Source organism: Rhinoraja longicauda, chromosome 1 (genome assembly GCF_053455715.1).
Source record: "Rhinoraja longicauda isolate Sanriku21f chromosome 1, sRhiLon1.1, whole genome shotgun sequence".
NCBI classification, from domain to species: domain Eukaryota; kingdom Metazoa; phylum Chordata; class Chondrichthyes; order Rajiformes; family Arhynchobatidae; genus Rhinoraja; species Rhinoraja longicauda.
In genome coordinates, this window is record NC_135953.1 from 60860489 (window position 1) to 60882771 (window position 22283).

The 22283-nt window shown below is 39.9% G+C and overlaps 1 protein-coding gene across 1 annotated transcript; it reads left to right on the forward strand.

Moving 5' to 3' along the window:
• Positions 1 to 1864: 1864 nt before the first annotated feature.
• nmu (neuromedin U) lies at positions 1865 to 22283 on the forward strand. The gene is made up of 10 exons (XM_078422025.1): positions 1865 to 1886; positions 2875 to 3024; positions 7605 to 7663; positions 9068 to 9115; positions 12908 to 12937; positions 13042 to 13092; positions 16709 to 16783; positions 21349 to 21402; positions 21820 to 21858; positions 22178 to 22283. Exons 1-9 carry the CDS (start codon positions 1865 to 1867, stop codon positions 21853 to 21855), a joined length of 525 nt encoding a protein of 174 aa, XP_078278151.1. The 3' UTR covers positions 21856 to 21858; positions 22178 to 22283.

The following is a 22283-nucleotide window of genomic DNA, read 5'->3' on the forward strand; positions in this document are numbered from 1 at the left end:
CTGCCTGGACAGAATCCATATCCCTCCATTCCCATCATATCAAAGTGTCTATTAAATGCCACTGTCAAATCTGCCTCCACCACCACCCCCAGGTAGTGGCTCCAGGCACGACCCACACTGTGTATAAAAAAACATCCCGTACATCTCCTTCAAACTTTGCCCTCTCACTTTAAAACAATGCATAGAGTCATAGAGTGATACAGCGTGGAAACAAGCCCTTCAGCCTAACTTGCCCACACCAACCAACCTGTCCAATCTACACTGTTCCACCTGCCTGTGTTTGGCCCATACCCCTCTAAACCTGTCCTATCCATGTACCTGTCTAATTATTTCTTAAACGTTGCGATAATTGCTGCCGCAACTACCTCCTCTGGCAGCTTGTTCCATACACCCACCACCCTTTGCGTGAATTCAAATAATTCAAATACATTTATTTGCTGAATCACTCTTGAAGGTGCAGGGATACTACTAATGTGGATCTCTGGTTATTTGCTTAATTTACAATATGTTAAAGCTGGTTATTGGGGCATATGTGAATGTAAGTATAGAAAAAAGAGAGACACAAAGTGCTGGAGTAACTCAGTAGGTCAGGCAGCATCTCTGGAGACAAAGGATGGGTAAAGTGCCTGTCCCAGTTACACGATTTTTAAGGCGACTGCCGGCGACTGTCAAAGTCGTAGCAGATCGCCAAAATTTTCTTTTACCCTACGGCAATGACCACGACAATACCGAGTCAGATCGATACAAGTTACTTTTTTTGTGAAACTAGCACCTGGCTAAGAGATTACACCATCTTTGGAAACATCGTGAAATTCCCTGACCGTCAAACTGTCGCCTCCAAATGTCCTGACGGTAAATAAATTGGTTAAACAAAACTATCTTCTGGTATCTTCAAATGGCTTTTCTTAATTCAATATAACGTGCATCTAAATGCATCTGAGACAACCTAGCAAACCTGGGGACAGCATGCGACAGCGCCCGCAATAAGCTACGATACCTGGCGACAAGCCAGTTGTCGCCGAGACATTTCTATCTGGAATTTTTTTCCGCGATGCGCCGAGATCCGCTACGATTCATTGAAGACTCCTCACGATCATGCCAGCGACACCCTGGCAAACGTTCGGCGATAGCCTAGTCGCCAGCAGTCGCCTTAAAATCGCCTAAGTGGGGCAGGCCCTTAACTTTTCGGGTCAGGACCCTTTTTCAGACTATTGTTTGTGAGACATGGTGGATAGAGAGGATAAGGGGGGTTGAGAGGGATGGTGGGGGGGGAAGGGGAGGGGGGGGGAGGGGAGGAGGGAGGGGGAGGAGGGAGGGAGGGGGAGGAGGGAGGGAGGGGGAGGAGGGAGGAGAGGGGAGGGAGGGAGGGGAGGAGGGGGGATGAGAGGAAGGGGAGGGGGAGGGGGCATGGGGGGGCGGGGGAGAGGGGAGAGGGGAAGGGGGAGGGGAGAGGAGAGGGTGCTGCACCAATGCAGGAGAGGTTTGGGCCCAACGGGTCCACTTGGTCTAGTGTATTATAATAGTGACTATTCAAAATGAAAGATGATACTTAAATACTATATATTTTCCTTCACGATGCCTTGTCCCCCGAAGTCATAGGAAAATTTAAGTACTATGCTCATTCCTGAGACCAAATTCCCTATGTAAGCTATGACTATTGGTGGTCCCAACGCCATCTTATGAAGCATTATTTTCTGCCTTCCTTCAATCTGAACAACTACAATGTACAACGTGTGGTAGAATAAAAACCGAGGGCAGATCAGTAACCTTTGGGTTAATGATATTCCATCAAAAATAATAAAAGCCCAGTGACCTGAGGCCTTAACTTACATTAAAGTTTTAACCAAATAGCAAAATTGCGAGCATGAAGTTTGTACAAAGGATGGGTAAGGCGGGCTGAGTGAAGTGTTAGTGGCCTTGGGCCTTGGGCAAATGGTCGTTTTGCTGAACCGCATTGCTTCAGTTGCCTTTTAGTTCATAAGTTCATGTGATTGGGGCAGAATTAGGCCATTTGGCCCATCAAGTCTACCCCACCATTCAATCATGGTTGATCTATCTCTCCCTCCTAACCCCATTCTCCCCATAACCCCTGACACCTGTTCTAATCAGGAATCTATCTCTGCCTTAAATATACAATTGACTTGGCCGCCACAGCCTTCTGTGCCAATGCATTGAGAGCACAGTGCGATTTAAAGTTAATCTCATTATCAACACGCCGAATAAATAAATAGCAGAGGTTCAGCCACTTGTGTGTGCAATTGTCCTTTTACTCCAGACGGCAGCAATGAATCTTCAGCGAAAATATAGCAGAGGTTGAGTTTAAATTGTTATTGAAAACATGGGCAGTTTATTTCAACGAGATATAAGATTAGATACATTTAGACCTGAATGCTGTTGGTATTATAAGGAAGTCAGATCGCAGTCAGATCTAACGAGGGCAGGGTAGTTTCGTTTTCAGAAACACTGCCTAGCAAACTGTCTGTGATGAATGAACCTGGAACTGTGAGGGTTCTTCACAGCGATGGGCATTTTCTGTTTTTGCGGGAGGTTTCGGGGTCTCTTATTTTATGCAAACCTTCGCAATTCAATAACCCAGCAGGATGTGGACACATTATGTTGGAATTGCACAACTCTGCCCTGTGCACTGGGAGCAAGAGCTTGGAGCAGATGGCCGCTGTGTGTGGAGAGCAGGTGTTCCACCACCACAGTGTGAGTGAGAGGTGGCAACACTGGCCAGGGCAATGCAGGACCGGGAGCTCGGGATGTTGCACAAGTGTTTTCTGAGAGCGAATGACATTTATCCATCTCATCGATGTTCACATGACGCTTGACCTGTTGACGATGACGTGTGTGGGCTCTGAGGGCTGGTTTAAGAGAAAGGGTCCCTGAGAGGCAATAAAAGTGAGGAGGTGTCTGAGCCGCAGGCAGCGAGACAGCGCCGTGCAGCATCCACCACCAGCATGAAGTACCCTCACTCCTGCGCCCTCGCACTGGCAATGCATCTCCTCTCCTGGGGCTCACAAGGTACTCCTCTCCCATTCCTCACCGTCTCCCTTCTCCGTTTCTTTGCTTTCCTTGTGCCATTTCATCCATCAAAATGTTTCTTCAATTCCTGTAGACTCCTGTAAAGCTCTTTCTGCTTTTGTTGTAACTGCTTCACTTTTTCGCTCTTGAAAGATTGACGAGGCGTGTCTGTAAACCTACTTATTCCGCTTCTCGTTTCTTTGCTGGTAGCTAAAGAAGGCGCTTAATTTGCTAATGCTGAAACTAGTAACATTTCAACTGGTATGGTCCATACAATTATTATTGTTTACTTTCTGTTACGACGAAATGGATTATTTCTCTGGAGCTTTGGAGGTCGAGGGGAGACCTGATAGAAGTATATAAAATTATGAGAAGCATAAATAGTGTAGTCAGTCAGAATCTTTTTCCCACAGTGGAAATGTCAAAGACAAGAGGCACGGAGCTTTATGGTGAGAGGGGCAAAGCTTAAAGAGGTGTGAGGAAAGTTCTTTGCACAGAGTGTAGTGAGTGACTTGAGGAGTGGTGGAGGCAGATAGAATAGGGGTATTTAAGGAGCTTTTAGATAGGCACCAATTAGAGAGTGGTCCTAAGCTATCATCTACCTCATTGGAGTCCCTCAGACTACCTTTAATGGGACTTTATTGGATTTTATCTTGCACTAGAGGTTATTCTCTTTATTTGTATCTGTACACTATCTATGGCTTGAATGTAATGAAGTGCTGCACAGTATCTTTCCACAGACTGGACAATACGCAACATAAAAGCTTTCCAATGTATCTCGGTACATATGACAATAAATTAAACTAAATTAAACTTGATATGCAGGGAATGGAGAGATTTAGATCATATGAAGGAAGACGTGATTAGTTTATCTTGGCACTATGTTCGGCACAGACATTGTGCATTGAAGGGCCTATGCCTATGCTGTGGTATGTTCCAATGTATTATTTTAGTATATATTTGGAGTTTATTTTGAACTAGACCAAAAGCTATTACTTTTTCTGTTTTCATGTATTGGATAGACTTGAGCTCTTAATTTGGACTGTGTTTTATAAATGTGAACTTCTAACTAGACAATGTTTTGGAAGTAACATGAAAAGAATGGTTGAAAAAAGGAGATTTGAGATTTTTAATATAAATATAACCTTTGCACTTAATTATTTAAACTGTTTCAAATATGATGGATGCATTTGCAAAACAGTCCTATACTTTTAGTATTTGTGATAATTTGCAAAAGTCAGTTTTTGTATTCATTTCAAGGGTGTGGAGCAGGTTTGGCACCTTAAACTCTCTATATTTTAATTTTTCTCGACATTTAAATTATGCAGAATGACTATGTCTTTATGTGCTTCATCTTGATAACTATTTGTTTCAATACACATCCTGTGATGCACTGCTCCTGTCCAGGGAAGTCCTCTTGCCAAATGATGGAAATTGGCAATTGTTTGAGTTTAAGTTGTTTCAGTTTGAGTTGAGTTTAGTTTATTGTCACATGTACTGAACTAGAGTGAATAGCTTTTGTTGCGTGCTAAACCAGTCAGCAGAAAGACAATACATGATTACAATTGAGCCATCCACAGTGTACAAATACATGATAAAGGGAATAACATGAATAATAATAATAATAATAATAATAATATTCATTTATTGTCATTGCAACGAGCACAACGAAATTAAAAAATAGCCAATCCTGACGGTGCGTACAAACATATATGCAATAAATGCAAAAACAAATAAATACATAAATACAATTATATTAAGTACAAGATTTTTTAACGGTGTTGCCTAGTGCAAAGGTAGTGTTCAGTTCTCGTATGGCCCTGGGGTAAAAACTGTTCTTAAGTCTGTTTGTTCGGGATTTGATCGACCTGAAACGTCGACCAGAGGGCAGATGAACAAACAGACGGTGGCCGGGGTGGGATGGATCTTTTATTATTTTGCCTGCTCTACTGAGGCAGCGTAGGCTGAACAGGTGCTCCAGGGAGGGCAGTGAGCAGCCGATGATCTTCTTGGCCGTCGTGATGACCCTCTGAAGGGCCTTCCTGTCCTTTTCTGAGCAGCTGGCATACCATGTGGTTATACAGTATGCCAGCACACTCTCGATGGAGCAGCGATAGAAGGACATCATGAGCTTCTCCTGCAGGTTGGTTTTCCTGAGGATCCTCAGGAAGTGGAGTCTCTGCTGTGCCTTCTTTACTGTGGTGATGGTGTTGGTAGACCAGGTAAGATCCTCTGCGATGTGCGTACCCAGGAACCTGAAAGCGGGTACCCTTTCCACACAGACCCCATTGATGTAGAGTGGGTCGTATTCTAACACAGACCCCATTGATGTAGAGTGGGTCGTATTCTAACACAGACCCCATTGATGTAGAGTGGGTCGTTTAGTACAAGATAAAGTCCAGTAAAGTCCGATCAAAGATAGTCTGGTGGTCTCCAATGAGGTAGATTAGTTTTTAACTCTAAAGATACAGCGCGGAAATAGGCCCTTCAGCCCATCGGGTCCGCACTGACCAGTGATCCCCGCACATTAACACTATCCTACACACACTAGGGACATTTTTTACATTTATCAAGCCAATTTACCCTACATACCCTACATACCTTACAATACCCTACATACCTGAACCTGTACGTCTTTGGAGTGTGGGAGGAATCCGAAGAAACCAAAGATCTCGGAGAAAACCCATGCGGTCACGGGGAGAACGTACAAACTCTGTACAGACAACAGTCGTAGTCGGGATTGAACACGAGTCTCTGGTGCTGTAAGTGCTTTTAAGGCAGCAACTCTAGCGCTGCGACACCATGCCGCCCAATGTAGCTAGTTGTTGGTAGGATGGTTCAGTTGCCTGATAGCACCATATCATAATTATTATTCCTTTATAAAGGTTATTTTGAAACATATAACTGAGTTAAGAGATGTTGAACCAACACTGCATTACTAATAATGACAGTTTTGAAATTGGAGTCCTCAGTATTGAACTTCATAGATTTGTTACTTTTTAACAATTTATTACAGATACGCATACATCATGGGATCAAGCCTTTATTGGGTGACCTTGTACTCATGAGTCATGTTCTATACAAAATCATGTGTAACCTTTAATACCATTTCTCCAAGGCCACTACGTTCCAAGTATACCACCTGTTCCATATGGAATGATATGTGAGCTAAGCAGAGTAATGATAAACTAAATATAGTAACATTTAGATAAAATTTGTTAACGGAATACCCATTTAATCTTTGTTAATCTATTTGGAACCATAAAGGTATCTTGACTTTTATTGCTATTTTAACTTTTTTTGATGTCGTGGAGAATGCATTTGCCTTGAAACACTCTCATAATCTAAATGTGCATGTAAAAAAATAAGTTCATAGAAACATAGAAAATAGGTGCAGGAGGAGGCCATTTGGCCCTTCGAGCCAGCTTGATCAGTTTGATAAATTGTCACTTATCCAGTTGCGGCCATTTTCAAAAATGTTATACGTTGGATTTTATTATAAAAAGTAGATTTCTCCTGGAAATTAAATTGTTATATTTCCCTGCAGCTTTACTTTTCCACCCTTCTCCTCATTAAGGATACAAATAGAAACTGCCTCTCTGTCCAAACTTTTGACAAACTGTATGAATATCTCCTTCTTTCTGTTTATTAACTTTTTCTCTGAATTTACTCCTGTGAACTGCGTCAGAATGTTTTATTGTATTACAGGCATTTTTAAATTACTTTTAAAATCATAAATAAACTAATGAAAGATGTAGAAATTATTTGAAAAATATTGTTTGTGAATATATAAAATGGATAAAATAACTGCACATGGACACAAAAAGTCGTAGTAACTCAACGAGTCAGACAGCATCTCTGGAGAAAAGGAATAGGTAACGTTCTGGGTTGGAACCCTTCCTCAGACAGGGAAGTCAGGGAGAGGTCAGAGGAAGGGTTCTGACCCAAAACATCACTGAGGTATTCCAGCGTTTTGTGTCTATCTTCAGTTTAAACCAAAATCTGCAGTTCCTTCCTCAACAAATAACTGCACAGCTCATTTACATCTTCAGGTTTTTATTTCCATTGAAATTAATATTTCCTAGTCCATGTTCATAAGTGATAGGAGCAGAATTAGGCCATTCGGCCTATCACGTATACTCCGCCATTCAATCATGGCTGATCTATCTTTCCCTCCTAACCCTATTCTTCTGCCATCTCCCCATAACCACTGACACCTGTACTAATCAAGAATCTATCCATCTCTGCCTTAAAAATATCCATTGACATGGCCTCCACAGCCTTCGGTGGCAATGAATTCCACAGATTCACCACTAGTCAGAAAAAATTCTCCTCATCTCCTTCCTGAAGGAACGTTCTTTAATTCTGAGGCTATGACTATGGCTATGAGGCTAGTTACACTTGTGCGTTTTACATTAATTCACTGTCAATATTACCAAAGTCCTTAAAAATAAAAATGAAAACATGCTGAATGGAAGTTAATAATGGTTGCTTTATCAACTCTTATCAATATGTTTGTTGAAGGATATGGATTTCCTAAATGGTAATGTACACATTCACAAGTCTGATGTATTTTACAGGTGCTCCAGTATCACACGAGAGATTTGTAGAAGTGCAAGGGTTACGTCTCTGGAATGAGGTAATCATAGATAGATTGAATTTGAAGAAAATTGTACGCAATAATCTTTTTTTCTGGATTTAACATAGGCAAAGCAAGGAGAAAAATCATTCTGTCTCACATAATAGAGTGATTATCTTGGGCATCTGTAAGCAGAGGCTATGATATTTTGGGAATCATTTCATAGATTCTGTTGGAAATGCTAAATTGTGGAATCCCATCAGTATCATAATTATTCACATTTCATCCCTATTTGGAGTCATAGAGTTAAAAAATCATACCGCATGGGACCAGGGTCATCGGCCCAGCATGCTCCATCTACACTAGTTCCACCTTCCCGCATTTGGCCTATATCCCTATAAACCATTCCTTTCCATGTACCTGCCCAAATGTCTTTTAAACATTGTTATAGTACCTGCCTCAATTACCTCCTCGGGCAGCTCATTCCATATACACACCACCCTCTGTGTGAAAAACATACTCCTCCTGAATCTTTTCCCCTCACCTTAAATCTATATCCTCTGGTTCTTGATTCCATTACTTTGGGTAAAAGACCCTGTGTTTTGTATAACATCCTAACTTCTATACTCAATACCCTGACTGATGAAGGCCAATGTACCGAAAGTTTTCTTGATGCTATATCTACCTGTGACGCCACTTTCATGGAACTATATACTTGCAGTCTGGATCCCTCTGCTCTACATATTCCCTGGGCACAGCCATTCACCTGGTTTGACTTTCCAAAAAGCAGCACCCCACACTTATCTGCATTAACTCTACTAATTCCTTATCCCATTTACCTTACTAATCAAGATCCTGCTGTGATTTTTGATAACCATCTTTGCTGTCTACGATATCACCCACTTTAGTGTCATCTACAAACTTACTAATCACACCTTCTGCATTCGCATCCAAATCATTGATGTAAACTATAAACAGCAAAGGGCCCTGCACTGATCCTTGAGGTGCACCACTAGTCATAAGCCTTCAGTCTGAAAAACAACATTCCACCATCAACCTCTGCTTCCTTCCATAAAGCCAATTCTCTATCCAGTCAGCTAGCTCTTCCTGAATCCCATGCGATCCAACCTTTCAGAGCAGCCTACCTTGCAGAACCTTATCAGGTGCCTTGCAGAAGACATAGACAACATCTGCGGTTTTGACCTCATCGACCTTTTTGGTTACTTCTTTAAAAACGCAATCAGATTCACAAGGTATGATTAATTTAAAATATATGCTATACAAAGGAATTTCATACTCTAACTGTGGAGACCATTTGCTCTATAAGCGATCACTTTACATATCAATCAAATGTGTTTGTTATAATATTTATACATTTGTATAGTATTAGTAAAAAATATTGATTAGAATTAAATCAAATAAGGCCTTGCAATGTTTCTTTACCTTCTGAATTATCTCTTTCAGATAGATGACCTATGCTCATCCTTTCTTTCTGCTAATCCTAAGCCACAGGTAAGATCTAAACAATTGTGTTGGGCATTGATGTTGTTTATAGACTTATAAATGATTAAAACTGCATCATTTCTGAAAAATATATATCTTGCTTTACCAGGCAATCAGCACACTTGAAGAACTGTGTTATGTGGCCTTGACAATTCTGCAACAGGTATGTTTTTCTTTACAACGTGTAGCAGGAATGACATGCAATGAAATTATTTAAACTGGATACACGTTTGTTATTGGTGCTTTATTTTTTTAAATGAAGGAAAATATTGAAAAGCATTTGGATAAGCAATTCAAGTCCTGTAACCTATAGGATTCTGAATCAAGAGTAGATAATCAAGAGTAGAGAAGTGGGACTAGGGTGATGGCATTTTTCAATCCCACTGTCCCAGTGAAAGGCCTGTTTCTTAGAAATAAAGTTCCCTGGTTTAGCTCATTACATGGTTATGTGGAAAGAGATCAACATATTTCGCCTCTGCTCTCAAAAAAACTATCCACCCGATATTTAATAATCTGGATGGGTGTTAATTTTAGTTTTAATGCATGGCCTATTTGCAAAATTGCTGCTGATTTAAAAGATTGACTTTGCTCATTGCCACCCAGTCAAAACAAAACAAACAGAGACTGGGAGCTGGACCCAAGGCTCTCATCTTCTACATATCCATCAAAATGTTCATCCTTCTAGAAGTATGAGAGCAACCTGTTTATGCCCCTTCCTCCCTTTATACGGTTGCAGGAACTTAGTTGCTTCTTCACTTTTGAGTTGCTGGGACCTGAGGCAGGATCTATGGTAATACTGAGAGGGAGGGATTCCACTGTGCAAGGTTCTGCAATTTTGTTGGTCTCTCATCTTGGAAAAAAATCTTTAAGAGTTGAAATAGATAAAACAACGCCTTCAGCAAAAGGAAATATCGCAAGTTTGTTAACAATGGGATGACACAGTGGTACAGCGTTAGAGTTGTGGCCTTACAGCACCAGAGACCCGGGTGCGAGCCTGGTGTGAAATGATGAATGACTTGATAATTACATTATAATACGATATCATGACTTTGAAAAAATCTGTAACTTGTTTCGAAAGGAAAATTTAAATCCCACACAGTGACTATACATGCATTGTATTTTGGGTCTCATGTAGGTAATAGCTGCACATTACCTTCGGCTATAGTTAAATATAAAATGATAATCGCTATTGAGAGCATATTGATGCAGAAATGAATGATAAAGAAAATAATGGGGTTTTTTCCCTGAGGTTCGGTTTTAGTTATATTTTTGGAACTGCTTTACTTTGCTTCTGAATCAAAGTGCAGTCAAGGAGGTGGAAAAATTATTTTATATTTAATATGATAAAATACCAACAAAATACCAGGGTATATGACTAAAAACTTGTTGAAAGTTAAAAGTTTTAAGTACGCTTTTAAAAAGGAAGGAGAAGGAGAAGTGGAGGTGGAAAGGAAGGAATTGCAAAACGTAAGGGTCTTTGAGCACAAACATAAAATTAGTTAGAATTGGGGATGATCAGACCAGAATAAAAGGAACATCTGTACCTCAGAGGATTTGAGGAGATTGCAGAAATAGGAAGATAAGATGCCATGGAATGAATTAATAAAAAGTTGAACATTTGAAAATAGAAATATTGTTCAAACTGACTGAAGATTGAGACTTGAGCAATAATGTTTTAAACCTCATCTTTAAATCAAAGTAGAAAAGAGAAGCCAGTAAAAGTGTGAAACACGGTCATGTCTAGAGGGATGAATGGATAGGGCTTTCAGTGGGGAGGAGAAAGTGGAAGCAGATTGCAAAAGTAGAAACAGCTCCTCTTTGAAGCTCACCTCAGGTTGAAATATGTGTCACCAATATTGTAGTTTGGATCAGACTCCAGTCAGGCCGGGAAGAGAAGTCAGTGGTGCAAGGGATACAGCTTGTTACCCTTGGTGCCTAGGAAATTTCCAGTCCTGAACATTAGATAAACCATGAAACCCATTGCAGCGATTTTCAGATAATGTCTAGGCTCAGGTTGTAGATGAGCAGTAGGAGGGGACCAAGAAGAGGTGCTTAGGTAACACCTGAGGGAATAGTAAAGAGGTGAGCCCACTGCAGGTAATTTTATGTCCGCAATTGAATAAATAGGTATGAAACTATGTAAGATCCGATACAGCTGACAGTGATTCTGTCTTCATGCACAGGCATCCATAAGACATTGGAACAGAAATAGGCCATTCTGCACATCAAGTCAACTTCGCTATTCAATCATGGCTGATCTATTTTTCCCTGTCAACCACATTCTCCTGCCTTCTCCCTGAAACTACTAACACCCTTACTAATTAAGAATCTATCAATCTCTGCTTTAAGAATACCCAATGATTTGGCCTCCACAGCCATCTGTGACAATGAATTCCACAGATTCACCACCCTCTAGCGAAAGAAATTCCACATAATCTCCATTCTCAAGGTATGTCCTTTTATCGTGAGGGTCTGCCTTCTTTTTCTAGACTCTCCCATTGCCGCAAGTATCCTTTCCACATCCCCTCTACTTAGGCCTTTTATTATCTGGTAGATTACAATGAGATCCCCCCTCATCTAAACTCCAGCAAGTACAGGCCTAGAGCCTTCAAATTCTCCTCATATGTTAACCCATGATCCCCAGGATCATTCTTGTAAACCTCATCTGGATCCTCTCCAAAGCAAGCACATCCTTCCTCAGATATGGGGCCCAAAACTTCTCACAATATTCCAAATGTGGCCTCACCAGCACCTGATAAAACCTCAGCATTACATCCTTGTTTTTTTTTTTGCATTCTTCTCATTGCTTTTTTAGTTGCCTTCTGTTGGTTTTTAAAAGCTTCCCACTACTCTAGCCTCCCACTAGCCTTTGCCATGTTATATGCCTTCTCTTTTGCTTTTATGCTGTCTTTGACTTCCTTTGTCAACCACAATGACATTCTCCCCTTGATATGTTTCTTCCTCTTTGGGATGAAAAGATCCTCCGTCTTCCGAATTACTCCCAGATATTCTTACCATTGCTGCTCCACCGTCATTCCTGCTGAAGTTTTCTTCCAATCAACATCAGCCAGCTCCTCCCTCATGCCTCTGTAGTTACCTTTAATCAACAGTAATACTGATACATTCAATTTCAGCTTCTCTCTCTCAAGCAGGTTAAATTTGCATATTATGATCACTGCCTCCGAGGGGTTCCTTCACCTTCAGCTCCCTATCAAGTCGGGTTCAATGCACCTCACCAAATTCACATTCGCTTTTTCCCTAATGGTCTCGACCACAAGCTGCTCTAAGAAGCCGTCTCATAGACATTCTACAAATTCTTTCTCTTGGGATCGAGTACAACCTAATTTTCCCTGTCGACTTGCCCATGACCGCTGTAACATTGTCTTTCTTACATGCTCTTTTCTATTTCCTGATGTAATTTGTGCACGACATCCTTACTATTATGTGGAGGCTCTCCAGTAGGGTCTTTTTACCTGTAGAGTTTCTTAACATTTCTGATTCTCTGGAATTTCTTGCTCGGGAATAGATTTCATTCATTACCAACAGAGCCACCCCATCCCTCTGCCCACCTGCCTGTCTTTTCGATAGGATGTGTATCCTTGGATATTCAGTTCCCACACTTTAAGTCCAAAAACTATTTAAAAATTGTAAAAGATAAATAAAGTTTATCGCTTCTTATTTTACAGGACTCTTTACATACAATTTTAATGAATGGGTAACATTCTTTTATTGAATATTTTGCATTAGTTAATACATTTTCTCTAAGGCCACCCTTACTTGTACTGCACAATCTGTTTGCAGGATTCAGAAGACAAAGGTCAAAGCAAAAGGGTAAGCAGAATTTCTTCCAATGCAGGAAAGACAATGTTAATCTAAACAGAGGCTTAATTAATTGGCATATGTTATAGTAAAATACTTCTCTATTTTTTGCACAGTTCTTATTTCATTATTCTAAGACCCATGACTCTGGCAATTCTGATTTCATGGTAAGTGGTTTGAAGGTTATTCTAAAATTGCCTGGAAAGTTATTGGTTGGTTCCATTCCAGACTTTAATTTTAAATTAGTAAACATTGATTATAGTTCTGATGTTTAAGGTTTAATAGTTCCCTATTCATTGTTGAAACTGTACATCGTATCTTGCCCTGCTAAGTCATTAACTGAGTATCAGCTAAATAAAATACGAAATGCTAGAAATTCTCATCAGGTGTGAAAAGAGTTTACCTTATTACAACTGGGAAAAGTTAGATCTAGCACATTTCAAAGAAGTACACAAGCAAGGGAAAGGGATTTTGGAACGAGAGGAAATAATGAAAATTGGGCGGAAAATGAAGAAATTAAATGACACAAAAAAGTGCAAAGTTAAAATGAAATGGTAACTGAACAAGTAAGAAATGAAAGATTGGCTCAAAGGGGATATCAATAGGGATGGCAGAAATATAAGTTACAGCTGTGTACTGTGAAAATGGGACAGCAGTCATGTACTGAAAGTGCTGTACTCGATGTAGAAGCCAGGAAATTATAAGTGTGCTGATTCAGAAGCTGAGGTGTTATTCATCAGTTCATAAGTCATAGGAGCAGAATTTGGCCATTTGGCCCATCAAGTCTCCTCTGTCATTCAATCATAGCTGATATATCTTTCCCTCACAACCCCAACTTCCTGCCTTTTCCCCATAACTTTTGACACCCTTATTAATAAAAAATCTGTCAATCTCCGCTTTAAAAATACCAAATGACTTGGCCTACACAGCCGTCTGTGGTAATGAATTCCACAGATTCACCTTGCCCTGACTAAAAAAATCCTCCTCATCTCCTTTCTAAAGAACAGTGTCTTATAAAGCCTCAGCATTATATCCTTGTTTTTACATTCCAGTCCTCTTGAAAGAAATGCTAACATTGCATTTGCCTTCTGTACAACTGATTCAACTTTCAAACTAATCTTTTTGGAATCCTGTCCCAGACCACCTCCATTTGTACCTCTGATTTCTGAACCCTCTCCCCATTTAGAAAATAGTCCATGCCTTTATTCCTTCTGTTTTTCATCTAATGTGCTTTCATGCACTTTGGGAGTAGGAATTCCTTGAGATGTTCCTTGAGATGTTCAGTTTCAGCGTAGAAAGCTAAGGGCAGTGATGTCAGAACGGAAATGATAGTGGATAGAGAATTAAAATGACAAGCAGAAGTGCAGGATTATGCTTGTGAACAGGTTGGATAATTGGGCAAATTTATAACCCAATCTGTAATTGGCCTCTCACATGTAGAAAATACTGTAGCACGAACAATCAACCAAGTATAAAATTGAAGTAATTACTATTTAGTTCTTTAAGATGAAAAGTGTTTCGATATGGACGGGTCAAAGCAAAAAGGCACATCTTACATGGAAAAGTGTCAGAGGAGGGGATAGAAATGATAATTTTGATTGGAAAGTGGTCCGGTGTTGCAGAGGAAATACTAAAGTGGGGAAGAAGGTAAAATATGTGTGTTGACTCAACAGGAGTGCAGCAAATAGTAGAGGATGATCCATTAAATGTAAAAGTTAACAGATGGAACTGAGGGTAAGGAAGCATATTATGAATTTGGAGCAAAATGGAATGGAAGAAAAAAAAATGAGGAATGAGATTGACAGAGTCTGGAATCCAGCTAATCCTAACAAAGTTAAATCCCCAAAAAGGGTAAAATAAAATTCATTGGCATACAATGTATAGTCATCCAAATATATATGGAATAAAATTGGAAAACTGTTGGGGAAAAAAAGAATCCTTTCAGGAACTAGGGTAGGCAGATGTGTCAGTCCACGTTTCTGTGGACCCATTACACAAATGTGGAATTGATCTAACCCCACTAGCCCCATAATTGGCAAGAAGGACGGACGTTGAAGCCAAGGGGAGAAAGAGGACATTGAAGCCAAGGGAAGAAAGATGGAAATGACCAAGAGAAGGATGAAAGTTAGAAGCAAACCCGATGAAAGTTTTCATTTTGGGGAAAGAGCAAGATTCAAATGTAGCTATTTGAACAGGATTCAATCAAAAGTTCTCCACAATTCCTGTAAGGGCCCTTTATTTTCAGAGGACCACAGCTTTTAATTACTTCATCAGATATCAGAATATTGAGTATAGGAAGACATATAATTTAACAACAGAAGCCATTACATTATTATTAAGACACTAGAACTCTGCTCAATGACAAAATATCAAAAGTAGGCAGCTTTTATTAAAATGAAGTGAATGGAGGTAAAGGATGGCATGTGCAATGCTGAAATGCATTTAATGAGGCAGAGAAAGAAGGTGGGAGATGAGGGACTCGGATTAAGTTTTCCAGTGGGTCAACTTATTATATCAAAGAATGGCCAATTAATTTGGCATTGAGCAGTCTTAGAAATTCACAGCTTTTAATTACTTCAACCCAGGTCTGAAAATTAAATGTGATAACACATATCATATATCGATATGATTCCTACAGTTTTAAAGTTATTACTTTTCTGAAGTAATGGAATTCTGCCAGTTTTTAAAGCATTGAAAGTAAACAAAGGCTAATGAACTTAAGTGATTTGATGTTTTTATTTCATGAGGCAGAGTAAATACAATTAACTTAAGCTAAGTACAATTTTACAAATCTGTGTGTCTACTTCTATCTCTCTTCTGTACATACTTGTATATGGGCTTGCATAAGATTTAAGTGTACTCCACTGCAAATATCAGCATGTTAAAGGAAGGGAATGTACTGGTATTCGGCAGAAACAAGGAACCGCAGATGCTGGTTTACAAAAAAAGATAGAAAGTGCTGGAGTAACTTAGTGGGTCAAGCAGCATTTCTGGAGAACATGGATAGGTGATGTTTTGGGTCGTCACCCTTTTTCAGACTGATTATGCAGGGGGGAGGGGGGAGAAGAAACCAGGAAGGGAGGAGGAGCAGGACAAAGCCTGGCAGGTAATACATGGATACAGGTGAGGGGGGTTTTGATCAGCAGATGGTTGGACAAAGGCTGGAGATGTAAAGACAGAAAGTGTGAGACAAAAAGATTGATGAGTTGCGAATTTTAAAGGCGAGAGAAAGTTATATAGATGGAGGGGGAGGTGAGAAATGGGTGTGAGTCCAGGTGGTACACAGGAGAGAGAGAGAGGGGGGAAGGGAGGGGGGGGGAAGAAAAGGATGATGGGAAAGAAGGGAGAGGGAGATCATGTTAGCCTGAAATTGGAAAATTCAGACTTTATTGAAGCGCAGAGACAAGGCAGGGAACACAGGATTAAGTGAGTGCACAATATCATCTTAAAATCCTGGTGGAACAACAAATACTTTTAATCAATTAAAATATGCTTTGCTTTTATCATTTAAATTTTTTAGAAAAGTATTTTGAACAAAGCATCAGGTATAGAAGTATGATATTGTACATTATATTAACGTGGAGAAATCAATATCGTTTGTTGGTGATAGACTCCAAACTTATAGCCACAAAACTTTCATACAGGTTATGCAAGAACCATTTCACTGTGCCTGTTATGCTCTGTTCCACATTATGTCTACTTAGTTTCCTTTGAGAATGTGTTGTTGTATGGCTTGGTGAGTTGATCATTGTTCCTCATGTGTACCTGTTCATGTCCTCTCAGTCCCCTGTCCTGCACCCTCTGCTGCAACTTATGCCTGAGCTTCATGAGAGAAGAATGAAGAAGGGCAGAGGTGAAGTACGTAACTCTTTCGTAATCCTGCCAGCAATGTCATGTCACATTTAACTTTTCCCTGGATCGACACAAAAAACTGGAGTAACTCAGTGGGTCAGGCAGGATCTCTGGAGAAATGGAATAGGTCACGTGTCGGTTCGAGACCCTTCTTCATTGGTGATCATTTTCCAATGTTCTATAGATTCAGGATCAGTTCCTGTGGATTGGAGGATAGCTAATGTTATCCCACTTTTTAAGAAAGGAGGGAGAGAGAAAATGGGAAATTATAGACCAGTTAGTCTGACATCAGTGGTGGGGAAGATGCTGGAGTCGATTATAAAAGAGGAAATTGCAGAACATTTCGATAGCAGTAACAGGATCGTTCCGAGTCAGCATGGATTTACGAAGGGGAAATCATGCTTGACTAATCTTCTGGAATTTTTTGAGGATGTAACTAGAAAAATGGACAAGGGAGAGCCAGTGGATGTAGTGTACCTGGACTTCCAGAAAGTGTTTGATAAGGTCCCACATAGGAGATTAGTGGGCAAGATTAGAGCACGTGGTGTTGGGGGTAGGGTGCTGACATGGATAGAAAATTGGTTGGCAGACAGGAAACAAAGAGTAGGGATTAACAGGTCCCTTTCAGAATTAGTGGGGTACCACAAGGATCGGTGATGGGACCGCAGCTATTTACAATATACATTAATGACTTAGATGAAGGGATTAAATGTAACATTAACAAATTTGTGGATGACACAAAGCTGGGTGGCAGTGTGAACTGTGAGGAGGATGCTATGAGGTTGCAGGGTGACTTGGACAGGTTGTGTGAATGGGCAGATGCATGGCAGATGCAGTTTAATGTGGATAAATGTGAGGTTATCCACTTTGGTGGTAAGAACAGGAAGGCAGATTATTATCTGAATGGTGTCAAGTTAGGAAATGGGGAAGTACAAAGAGATCTGTGTGTCCTTGTTCATCAGTCACTTAAAGTTAGCATGCAGGTACAGCCGGCAGTGAAGAAAGCTAATGTTGGCCTTTATGACAAGAGGAATTGAGTACAGGAGCAAAGAGGTCCTTCTGCAGTTTTACAGGGCCCTGGTGAGACCGCACCTGGAGTACTGTGTGCAGTTTTGGTCTCCAAATTTGAGGAAGGATATTCTTACTATTGAGGGCGTGCAGCGTAGGTTTACAGAATTGAGGGAGGCTAGTCCTTCACACTCAACAAAGATTAGTCTCAACAAAATACTAGTTCGGTATCTATATTCCTCTAGGTTAAGATATTTCTGTGAGATCAAGGAATGTTAACATTAATATTGCTTCCACACTAAGAAACATTTTGGATATCCCAAAGATGTGAAAAGTATCATGTAATTGACTTTTATTTTTTCTTTCTATAGCAAATAATTGTTGAGACTTTTAAACTTTGAAATATGTCAGATAAATGTTACCGCAGGTACAAATTAAGGATGGTCTGAACTATTAATCCCTTCAATTCACTTAAGCATCATATTCTTCCAGATATTTTACACTCTGCAGAATAATGGATTAGTATTGGGCATGTTCAGGAAGGCATTTTTGAAATGAATAGTCCTTCCCTGCAAGGATCACAGTTAAATTGTTCACAGTATGTTGAACTGTTGCCTCACCTAACCAATTGATGGTTAAATTAATATTACCTCAATATTACTATATTGAGTATTTTTGACAACACACTGAAATAGACCTATGTTTGGAATAGATTGTGGTGAAACTGGAAAAGTAAGTATAGAAAGGAAATATTTGTAAACTTCAGACATTCGTTTATAATTTTGTAGTAGTACATAAATATTTTGTGACTGAATAATCAAGTTAAATTGACCATGGATGATATGCCCTCTTATTAAGGCATTGGTGTATTTGAATTTAGGATAATATCTAATTCAGCCCAAGATATAAAATGATGATATTTCAACAACCATGTCCTCAGAAATCTTTTGTCATTTTCATTCACATTTAACTGAACTGTTTTTCTCATTCATTATATTGTTTACAGTGCACTATGTTTACATATTCTGGTGTGCTGCTGCAAGTAAGAATTTCATTGCTCTATCAGGGGCATACCTCAAGGCTCGGTGCTGGAACCGCAGCTATTTACAATATACATTAATGACTTGGATGAAGGGATTAAAAGTACCATTAGCAAATTTGCAGATGATACAAAGCTGGGTGGTAGTGTGAACTGTGAGGAAGATGCTATGAGGTTGCAGGGTGACTTGGACAGGTTGTGTGAGTGGGCGGATGCATGGCAGATGCAGTTTAATGTGGATAAGTGTGAGGTTATCCACTTTGGTGGTAAGAATAGGAAGTCAGAGTTTTATCTGAATGTTGTCAAGTTAGAAAAAGGGGACGTACAACGAGATCTGGGTGTCCTAGTGCACAGGCACTGAAAGGAAGCATGCAGGTACAGCAGGCAGTGAAGAAAGCCAATGGAATGTTGGCCTTCATAACAAGGGGAGTTGAGTATAGGAGCAAAGAGGTCCTTCTGCAGTTGTACAAGGCTGTAGTGAGACCGCACCTGGAGTACTATGTGCAGTTTTGGTCTCCAAATTTGAGGAAGGATATTCTTGCTATTGAGGGTATGCAGCGTAGGTTTACTAGGTTAATTCCCGGAATGGCGGGACTGTCGTATGTTGAAAGACTGGAGCGACTAGGCTTGTATACACTGGAATTTAGAAGGATGAGAGGGGATCTATCGAAAAGTATAAGATTATTAAGGGGTTGGACACGTTAGAGGCAGGAAACATGTTCCCAATGTTGGGGGAGTCCAGAACAAGGGGCCATAGTTTAAGAATAAGGGGTAGGCCATTTAGAACTGAGATGAGGAAAAACTTTTTCAGTCAGAGAGTTGTGAATCTGTGGAATTCTCTGCCTCAGAAGGCAGTGGAGGCCAATTCTCTGAATGCATTCAAGAGAGAGCTAGATAGAGCTCTTAAGGATAGCGGAGTCAGGGGGTATGGGGAGAAGGCAGGAACGGGGTACTGATTGAGAATGATCAGCCATGATCACATTGAATGGCGGTGCTGGCTCGAAGGGCCGAATGGCCTCCTCCTGCACCTATTGTCTATTGTCCATATGACAATAAAACTCTCTTGACTCTTGACTATCAGATGAAATAAAACCAGAGGAGGCAAAAATTATTCAGTAGGGCAGTAGCATCTATGGAGAGAAAATAAATGACATTTCAAGTCAATGAGTTTTCATCAGAACTGTGCAAGATTAGAAATTAAATAGGTTTTAAGTTACTGAATAAGCGGTGAAAAATGGAGTGAACTAAAAGGAATGGATGAAGAGAGATAAAGTACTGCAAGTGTTGTAGAGCCAAATTAAATGTATCTCTGGGAAAAGTGTAAATGAGAGTAGACAAATGAAATCTGAAATATCTGAAGGGTAGAGAGGAACAAAAATAATGCCAGAAATATGACGAGATATCAATATTGAGTCCTTAAGGTTGTAATATTCCATGTCAGAAGTTGAGACGCTCTTCCTTGGGCTTCTGTTGAGCTCCATTGGAAAAAGTGTTAGAGGCCAAAATGTGAAGGTCAGAATGGGAGGAGATAGAGAGTTGAAGTGACAGGTGACTGGAAGATCAGGGCCCATCTTGTGAACTAAAACAAAGGGCTCTGCAAAGTGGTCACCCAATATGCGTTTAGTTTGGCCAGCATTAAAAGAGGCACCTTGGGAGCACAGTATCCCATACACTAAACTGGAAGAAACACCAGTGACGGCCTCATGTGGAGTAAATAATTGTGTCCCTGAACAACTGAAAGAGGTAAAGGGCAGTTCTTCCAGGCCCGACCATTAAATTCAGTAACATTTCATTTCAACCTTTTTAGTCTTGTCTCTCACTTTTCCAATATTTGTTTTATTTTCATCCCCTCCTAGTTATGACATAATTTACCCATTCTATTTCAGCTGGCATGACCGCCACTTGTGTTATTCAATCTCTCCTGGTCCCATCACATTCTCTTTTGTGAAAGAAGTAACTGCAAATGCTGGTTTACACTGAAGATAGACACAAAATGCTGGAGTAACTCAGTGGGACAGGCAGCATCTCTGGAGAGAAGGAATGGGTGACGTTCCGGGTTGAGACCCTTCTTCAGAGCATCTCCAGAGATGTTGCCTGTCCCGCTGAGTTAGCCCACCATTTTGTGCTTACATTCCCTTTTGTGCTCCCTATCTATCCTCTACAATATCAAACCTGTGCCCTTTCTAGCTCACTCTTTCTGGTGAGAGGCCATCAACCTGAAATGTTAACTCTCTCCACAGATGCTGCCCGATTGCTGAATATTTCCAGCATTTCCTGCTTTTATTCGGGAAACACTTCATATGCAAATGTAATCTGTATGTTGCAGGTGGTAGTCTTCCATTCCACAAGAAGAGTTACTATCAGCATTGCTACATTTTATCACACACGACTCAGTAAAATAAAGGAATGATAGCAATGAAGTTGTATTATTTTAATCATTGCAAAAATATAACACAAGAAATGTGAAACAGGCATTTTTGTACATGATGTGGTTTAATAATACTTTTGTTTGTTTTTGCTTTAGGAAGAATATCGAGGACCAGGTTTAATTCCGAGTAGAGGCTATTTTCTGTTTCGGGTATGTGTCAAAATTTGGAAACTTACACTCAAATAGCATTTCTGAACACCCCTTAGATTTTGTTCCCAAATTTAGAGAACTAGTCTTAGGAATGTCAGCGGGAGGTATTCAGAGGAGACCTGCACTGGGTCGCTAGAAGACAGGGCTGCAACAGATCACTAGAAATTTATAATTCACTTGAGCTATCAATTAAAAAAATAACTTGGAATTATTATAGAAGCCAAGAGATCAAGTGATGTGTGTTAGTATAGTGGATCTTGTTGAAGGGAGACTATGAGCATTGACGATTATTTAATATAGTGTATTTATGGAAGAAGATGAATCTTGTCAACAGCCAGCGCTTTATTGAAAGACTTGGGCACACTCTGATATTATTGAATAGTTACAATCAGAGTTCTCTTATTTTCTTTTATCCAGCCACGAAATGGAAGGAGCTCATCTACTTTTCGCTAACAGGTATTTCAATATTTCAATTTTATGAACCAGTTAATCAGGTGACAGTTAGCATGTTTCACTATCATCGACACAATCACCTAATAATGATGATGAGCAATCACCAAGTTATTTTCCATGTCATTTTGAAGTGCAAATTATTGGCTAATTTTCCATCAATCGGTTATTCAGATACGTGTTGTGTTTTAGTTCCAAAAACAAAATCTTGCAAGTTATAACTTACTTTTGGTCCTTGACTAAGTGCATTTTAACTATTGTTTGACTATTTTATTTTGCAATTATAGCATTTAGGTGATGTCTTTATAATTATTTCATTTTGCAGGAGCATGAATATCTATCTATAGGAATGGTACACTGATGTTGAAAATTATTTCTGTTCTATAATCTATAATATGCATGATAACTTAAAATACATGACTATTGATTGC

Coding starts and splice junctions, on each gene's coding strand:
- nmu (XM_078422025.1), top strand. CDS start 1,865: ATGAAGTTTGTACAAAGGATGG. Junction 1,887..2,874: donor GAAGTTTGTACAAAGGATGG/GTAAGGCGGGCT, acceptor GGCTGGTTTAAG/AGAAAGGGTCCCTGAGAGGC. Junction 3,025..7,604: donor CCTCTCCTGGGGCTCACAAG/GTACTCCTCTCC, acceptor TGTATTTTACAG/GTGCTCCAGTATCACACGAG.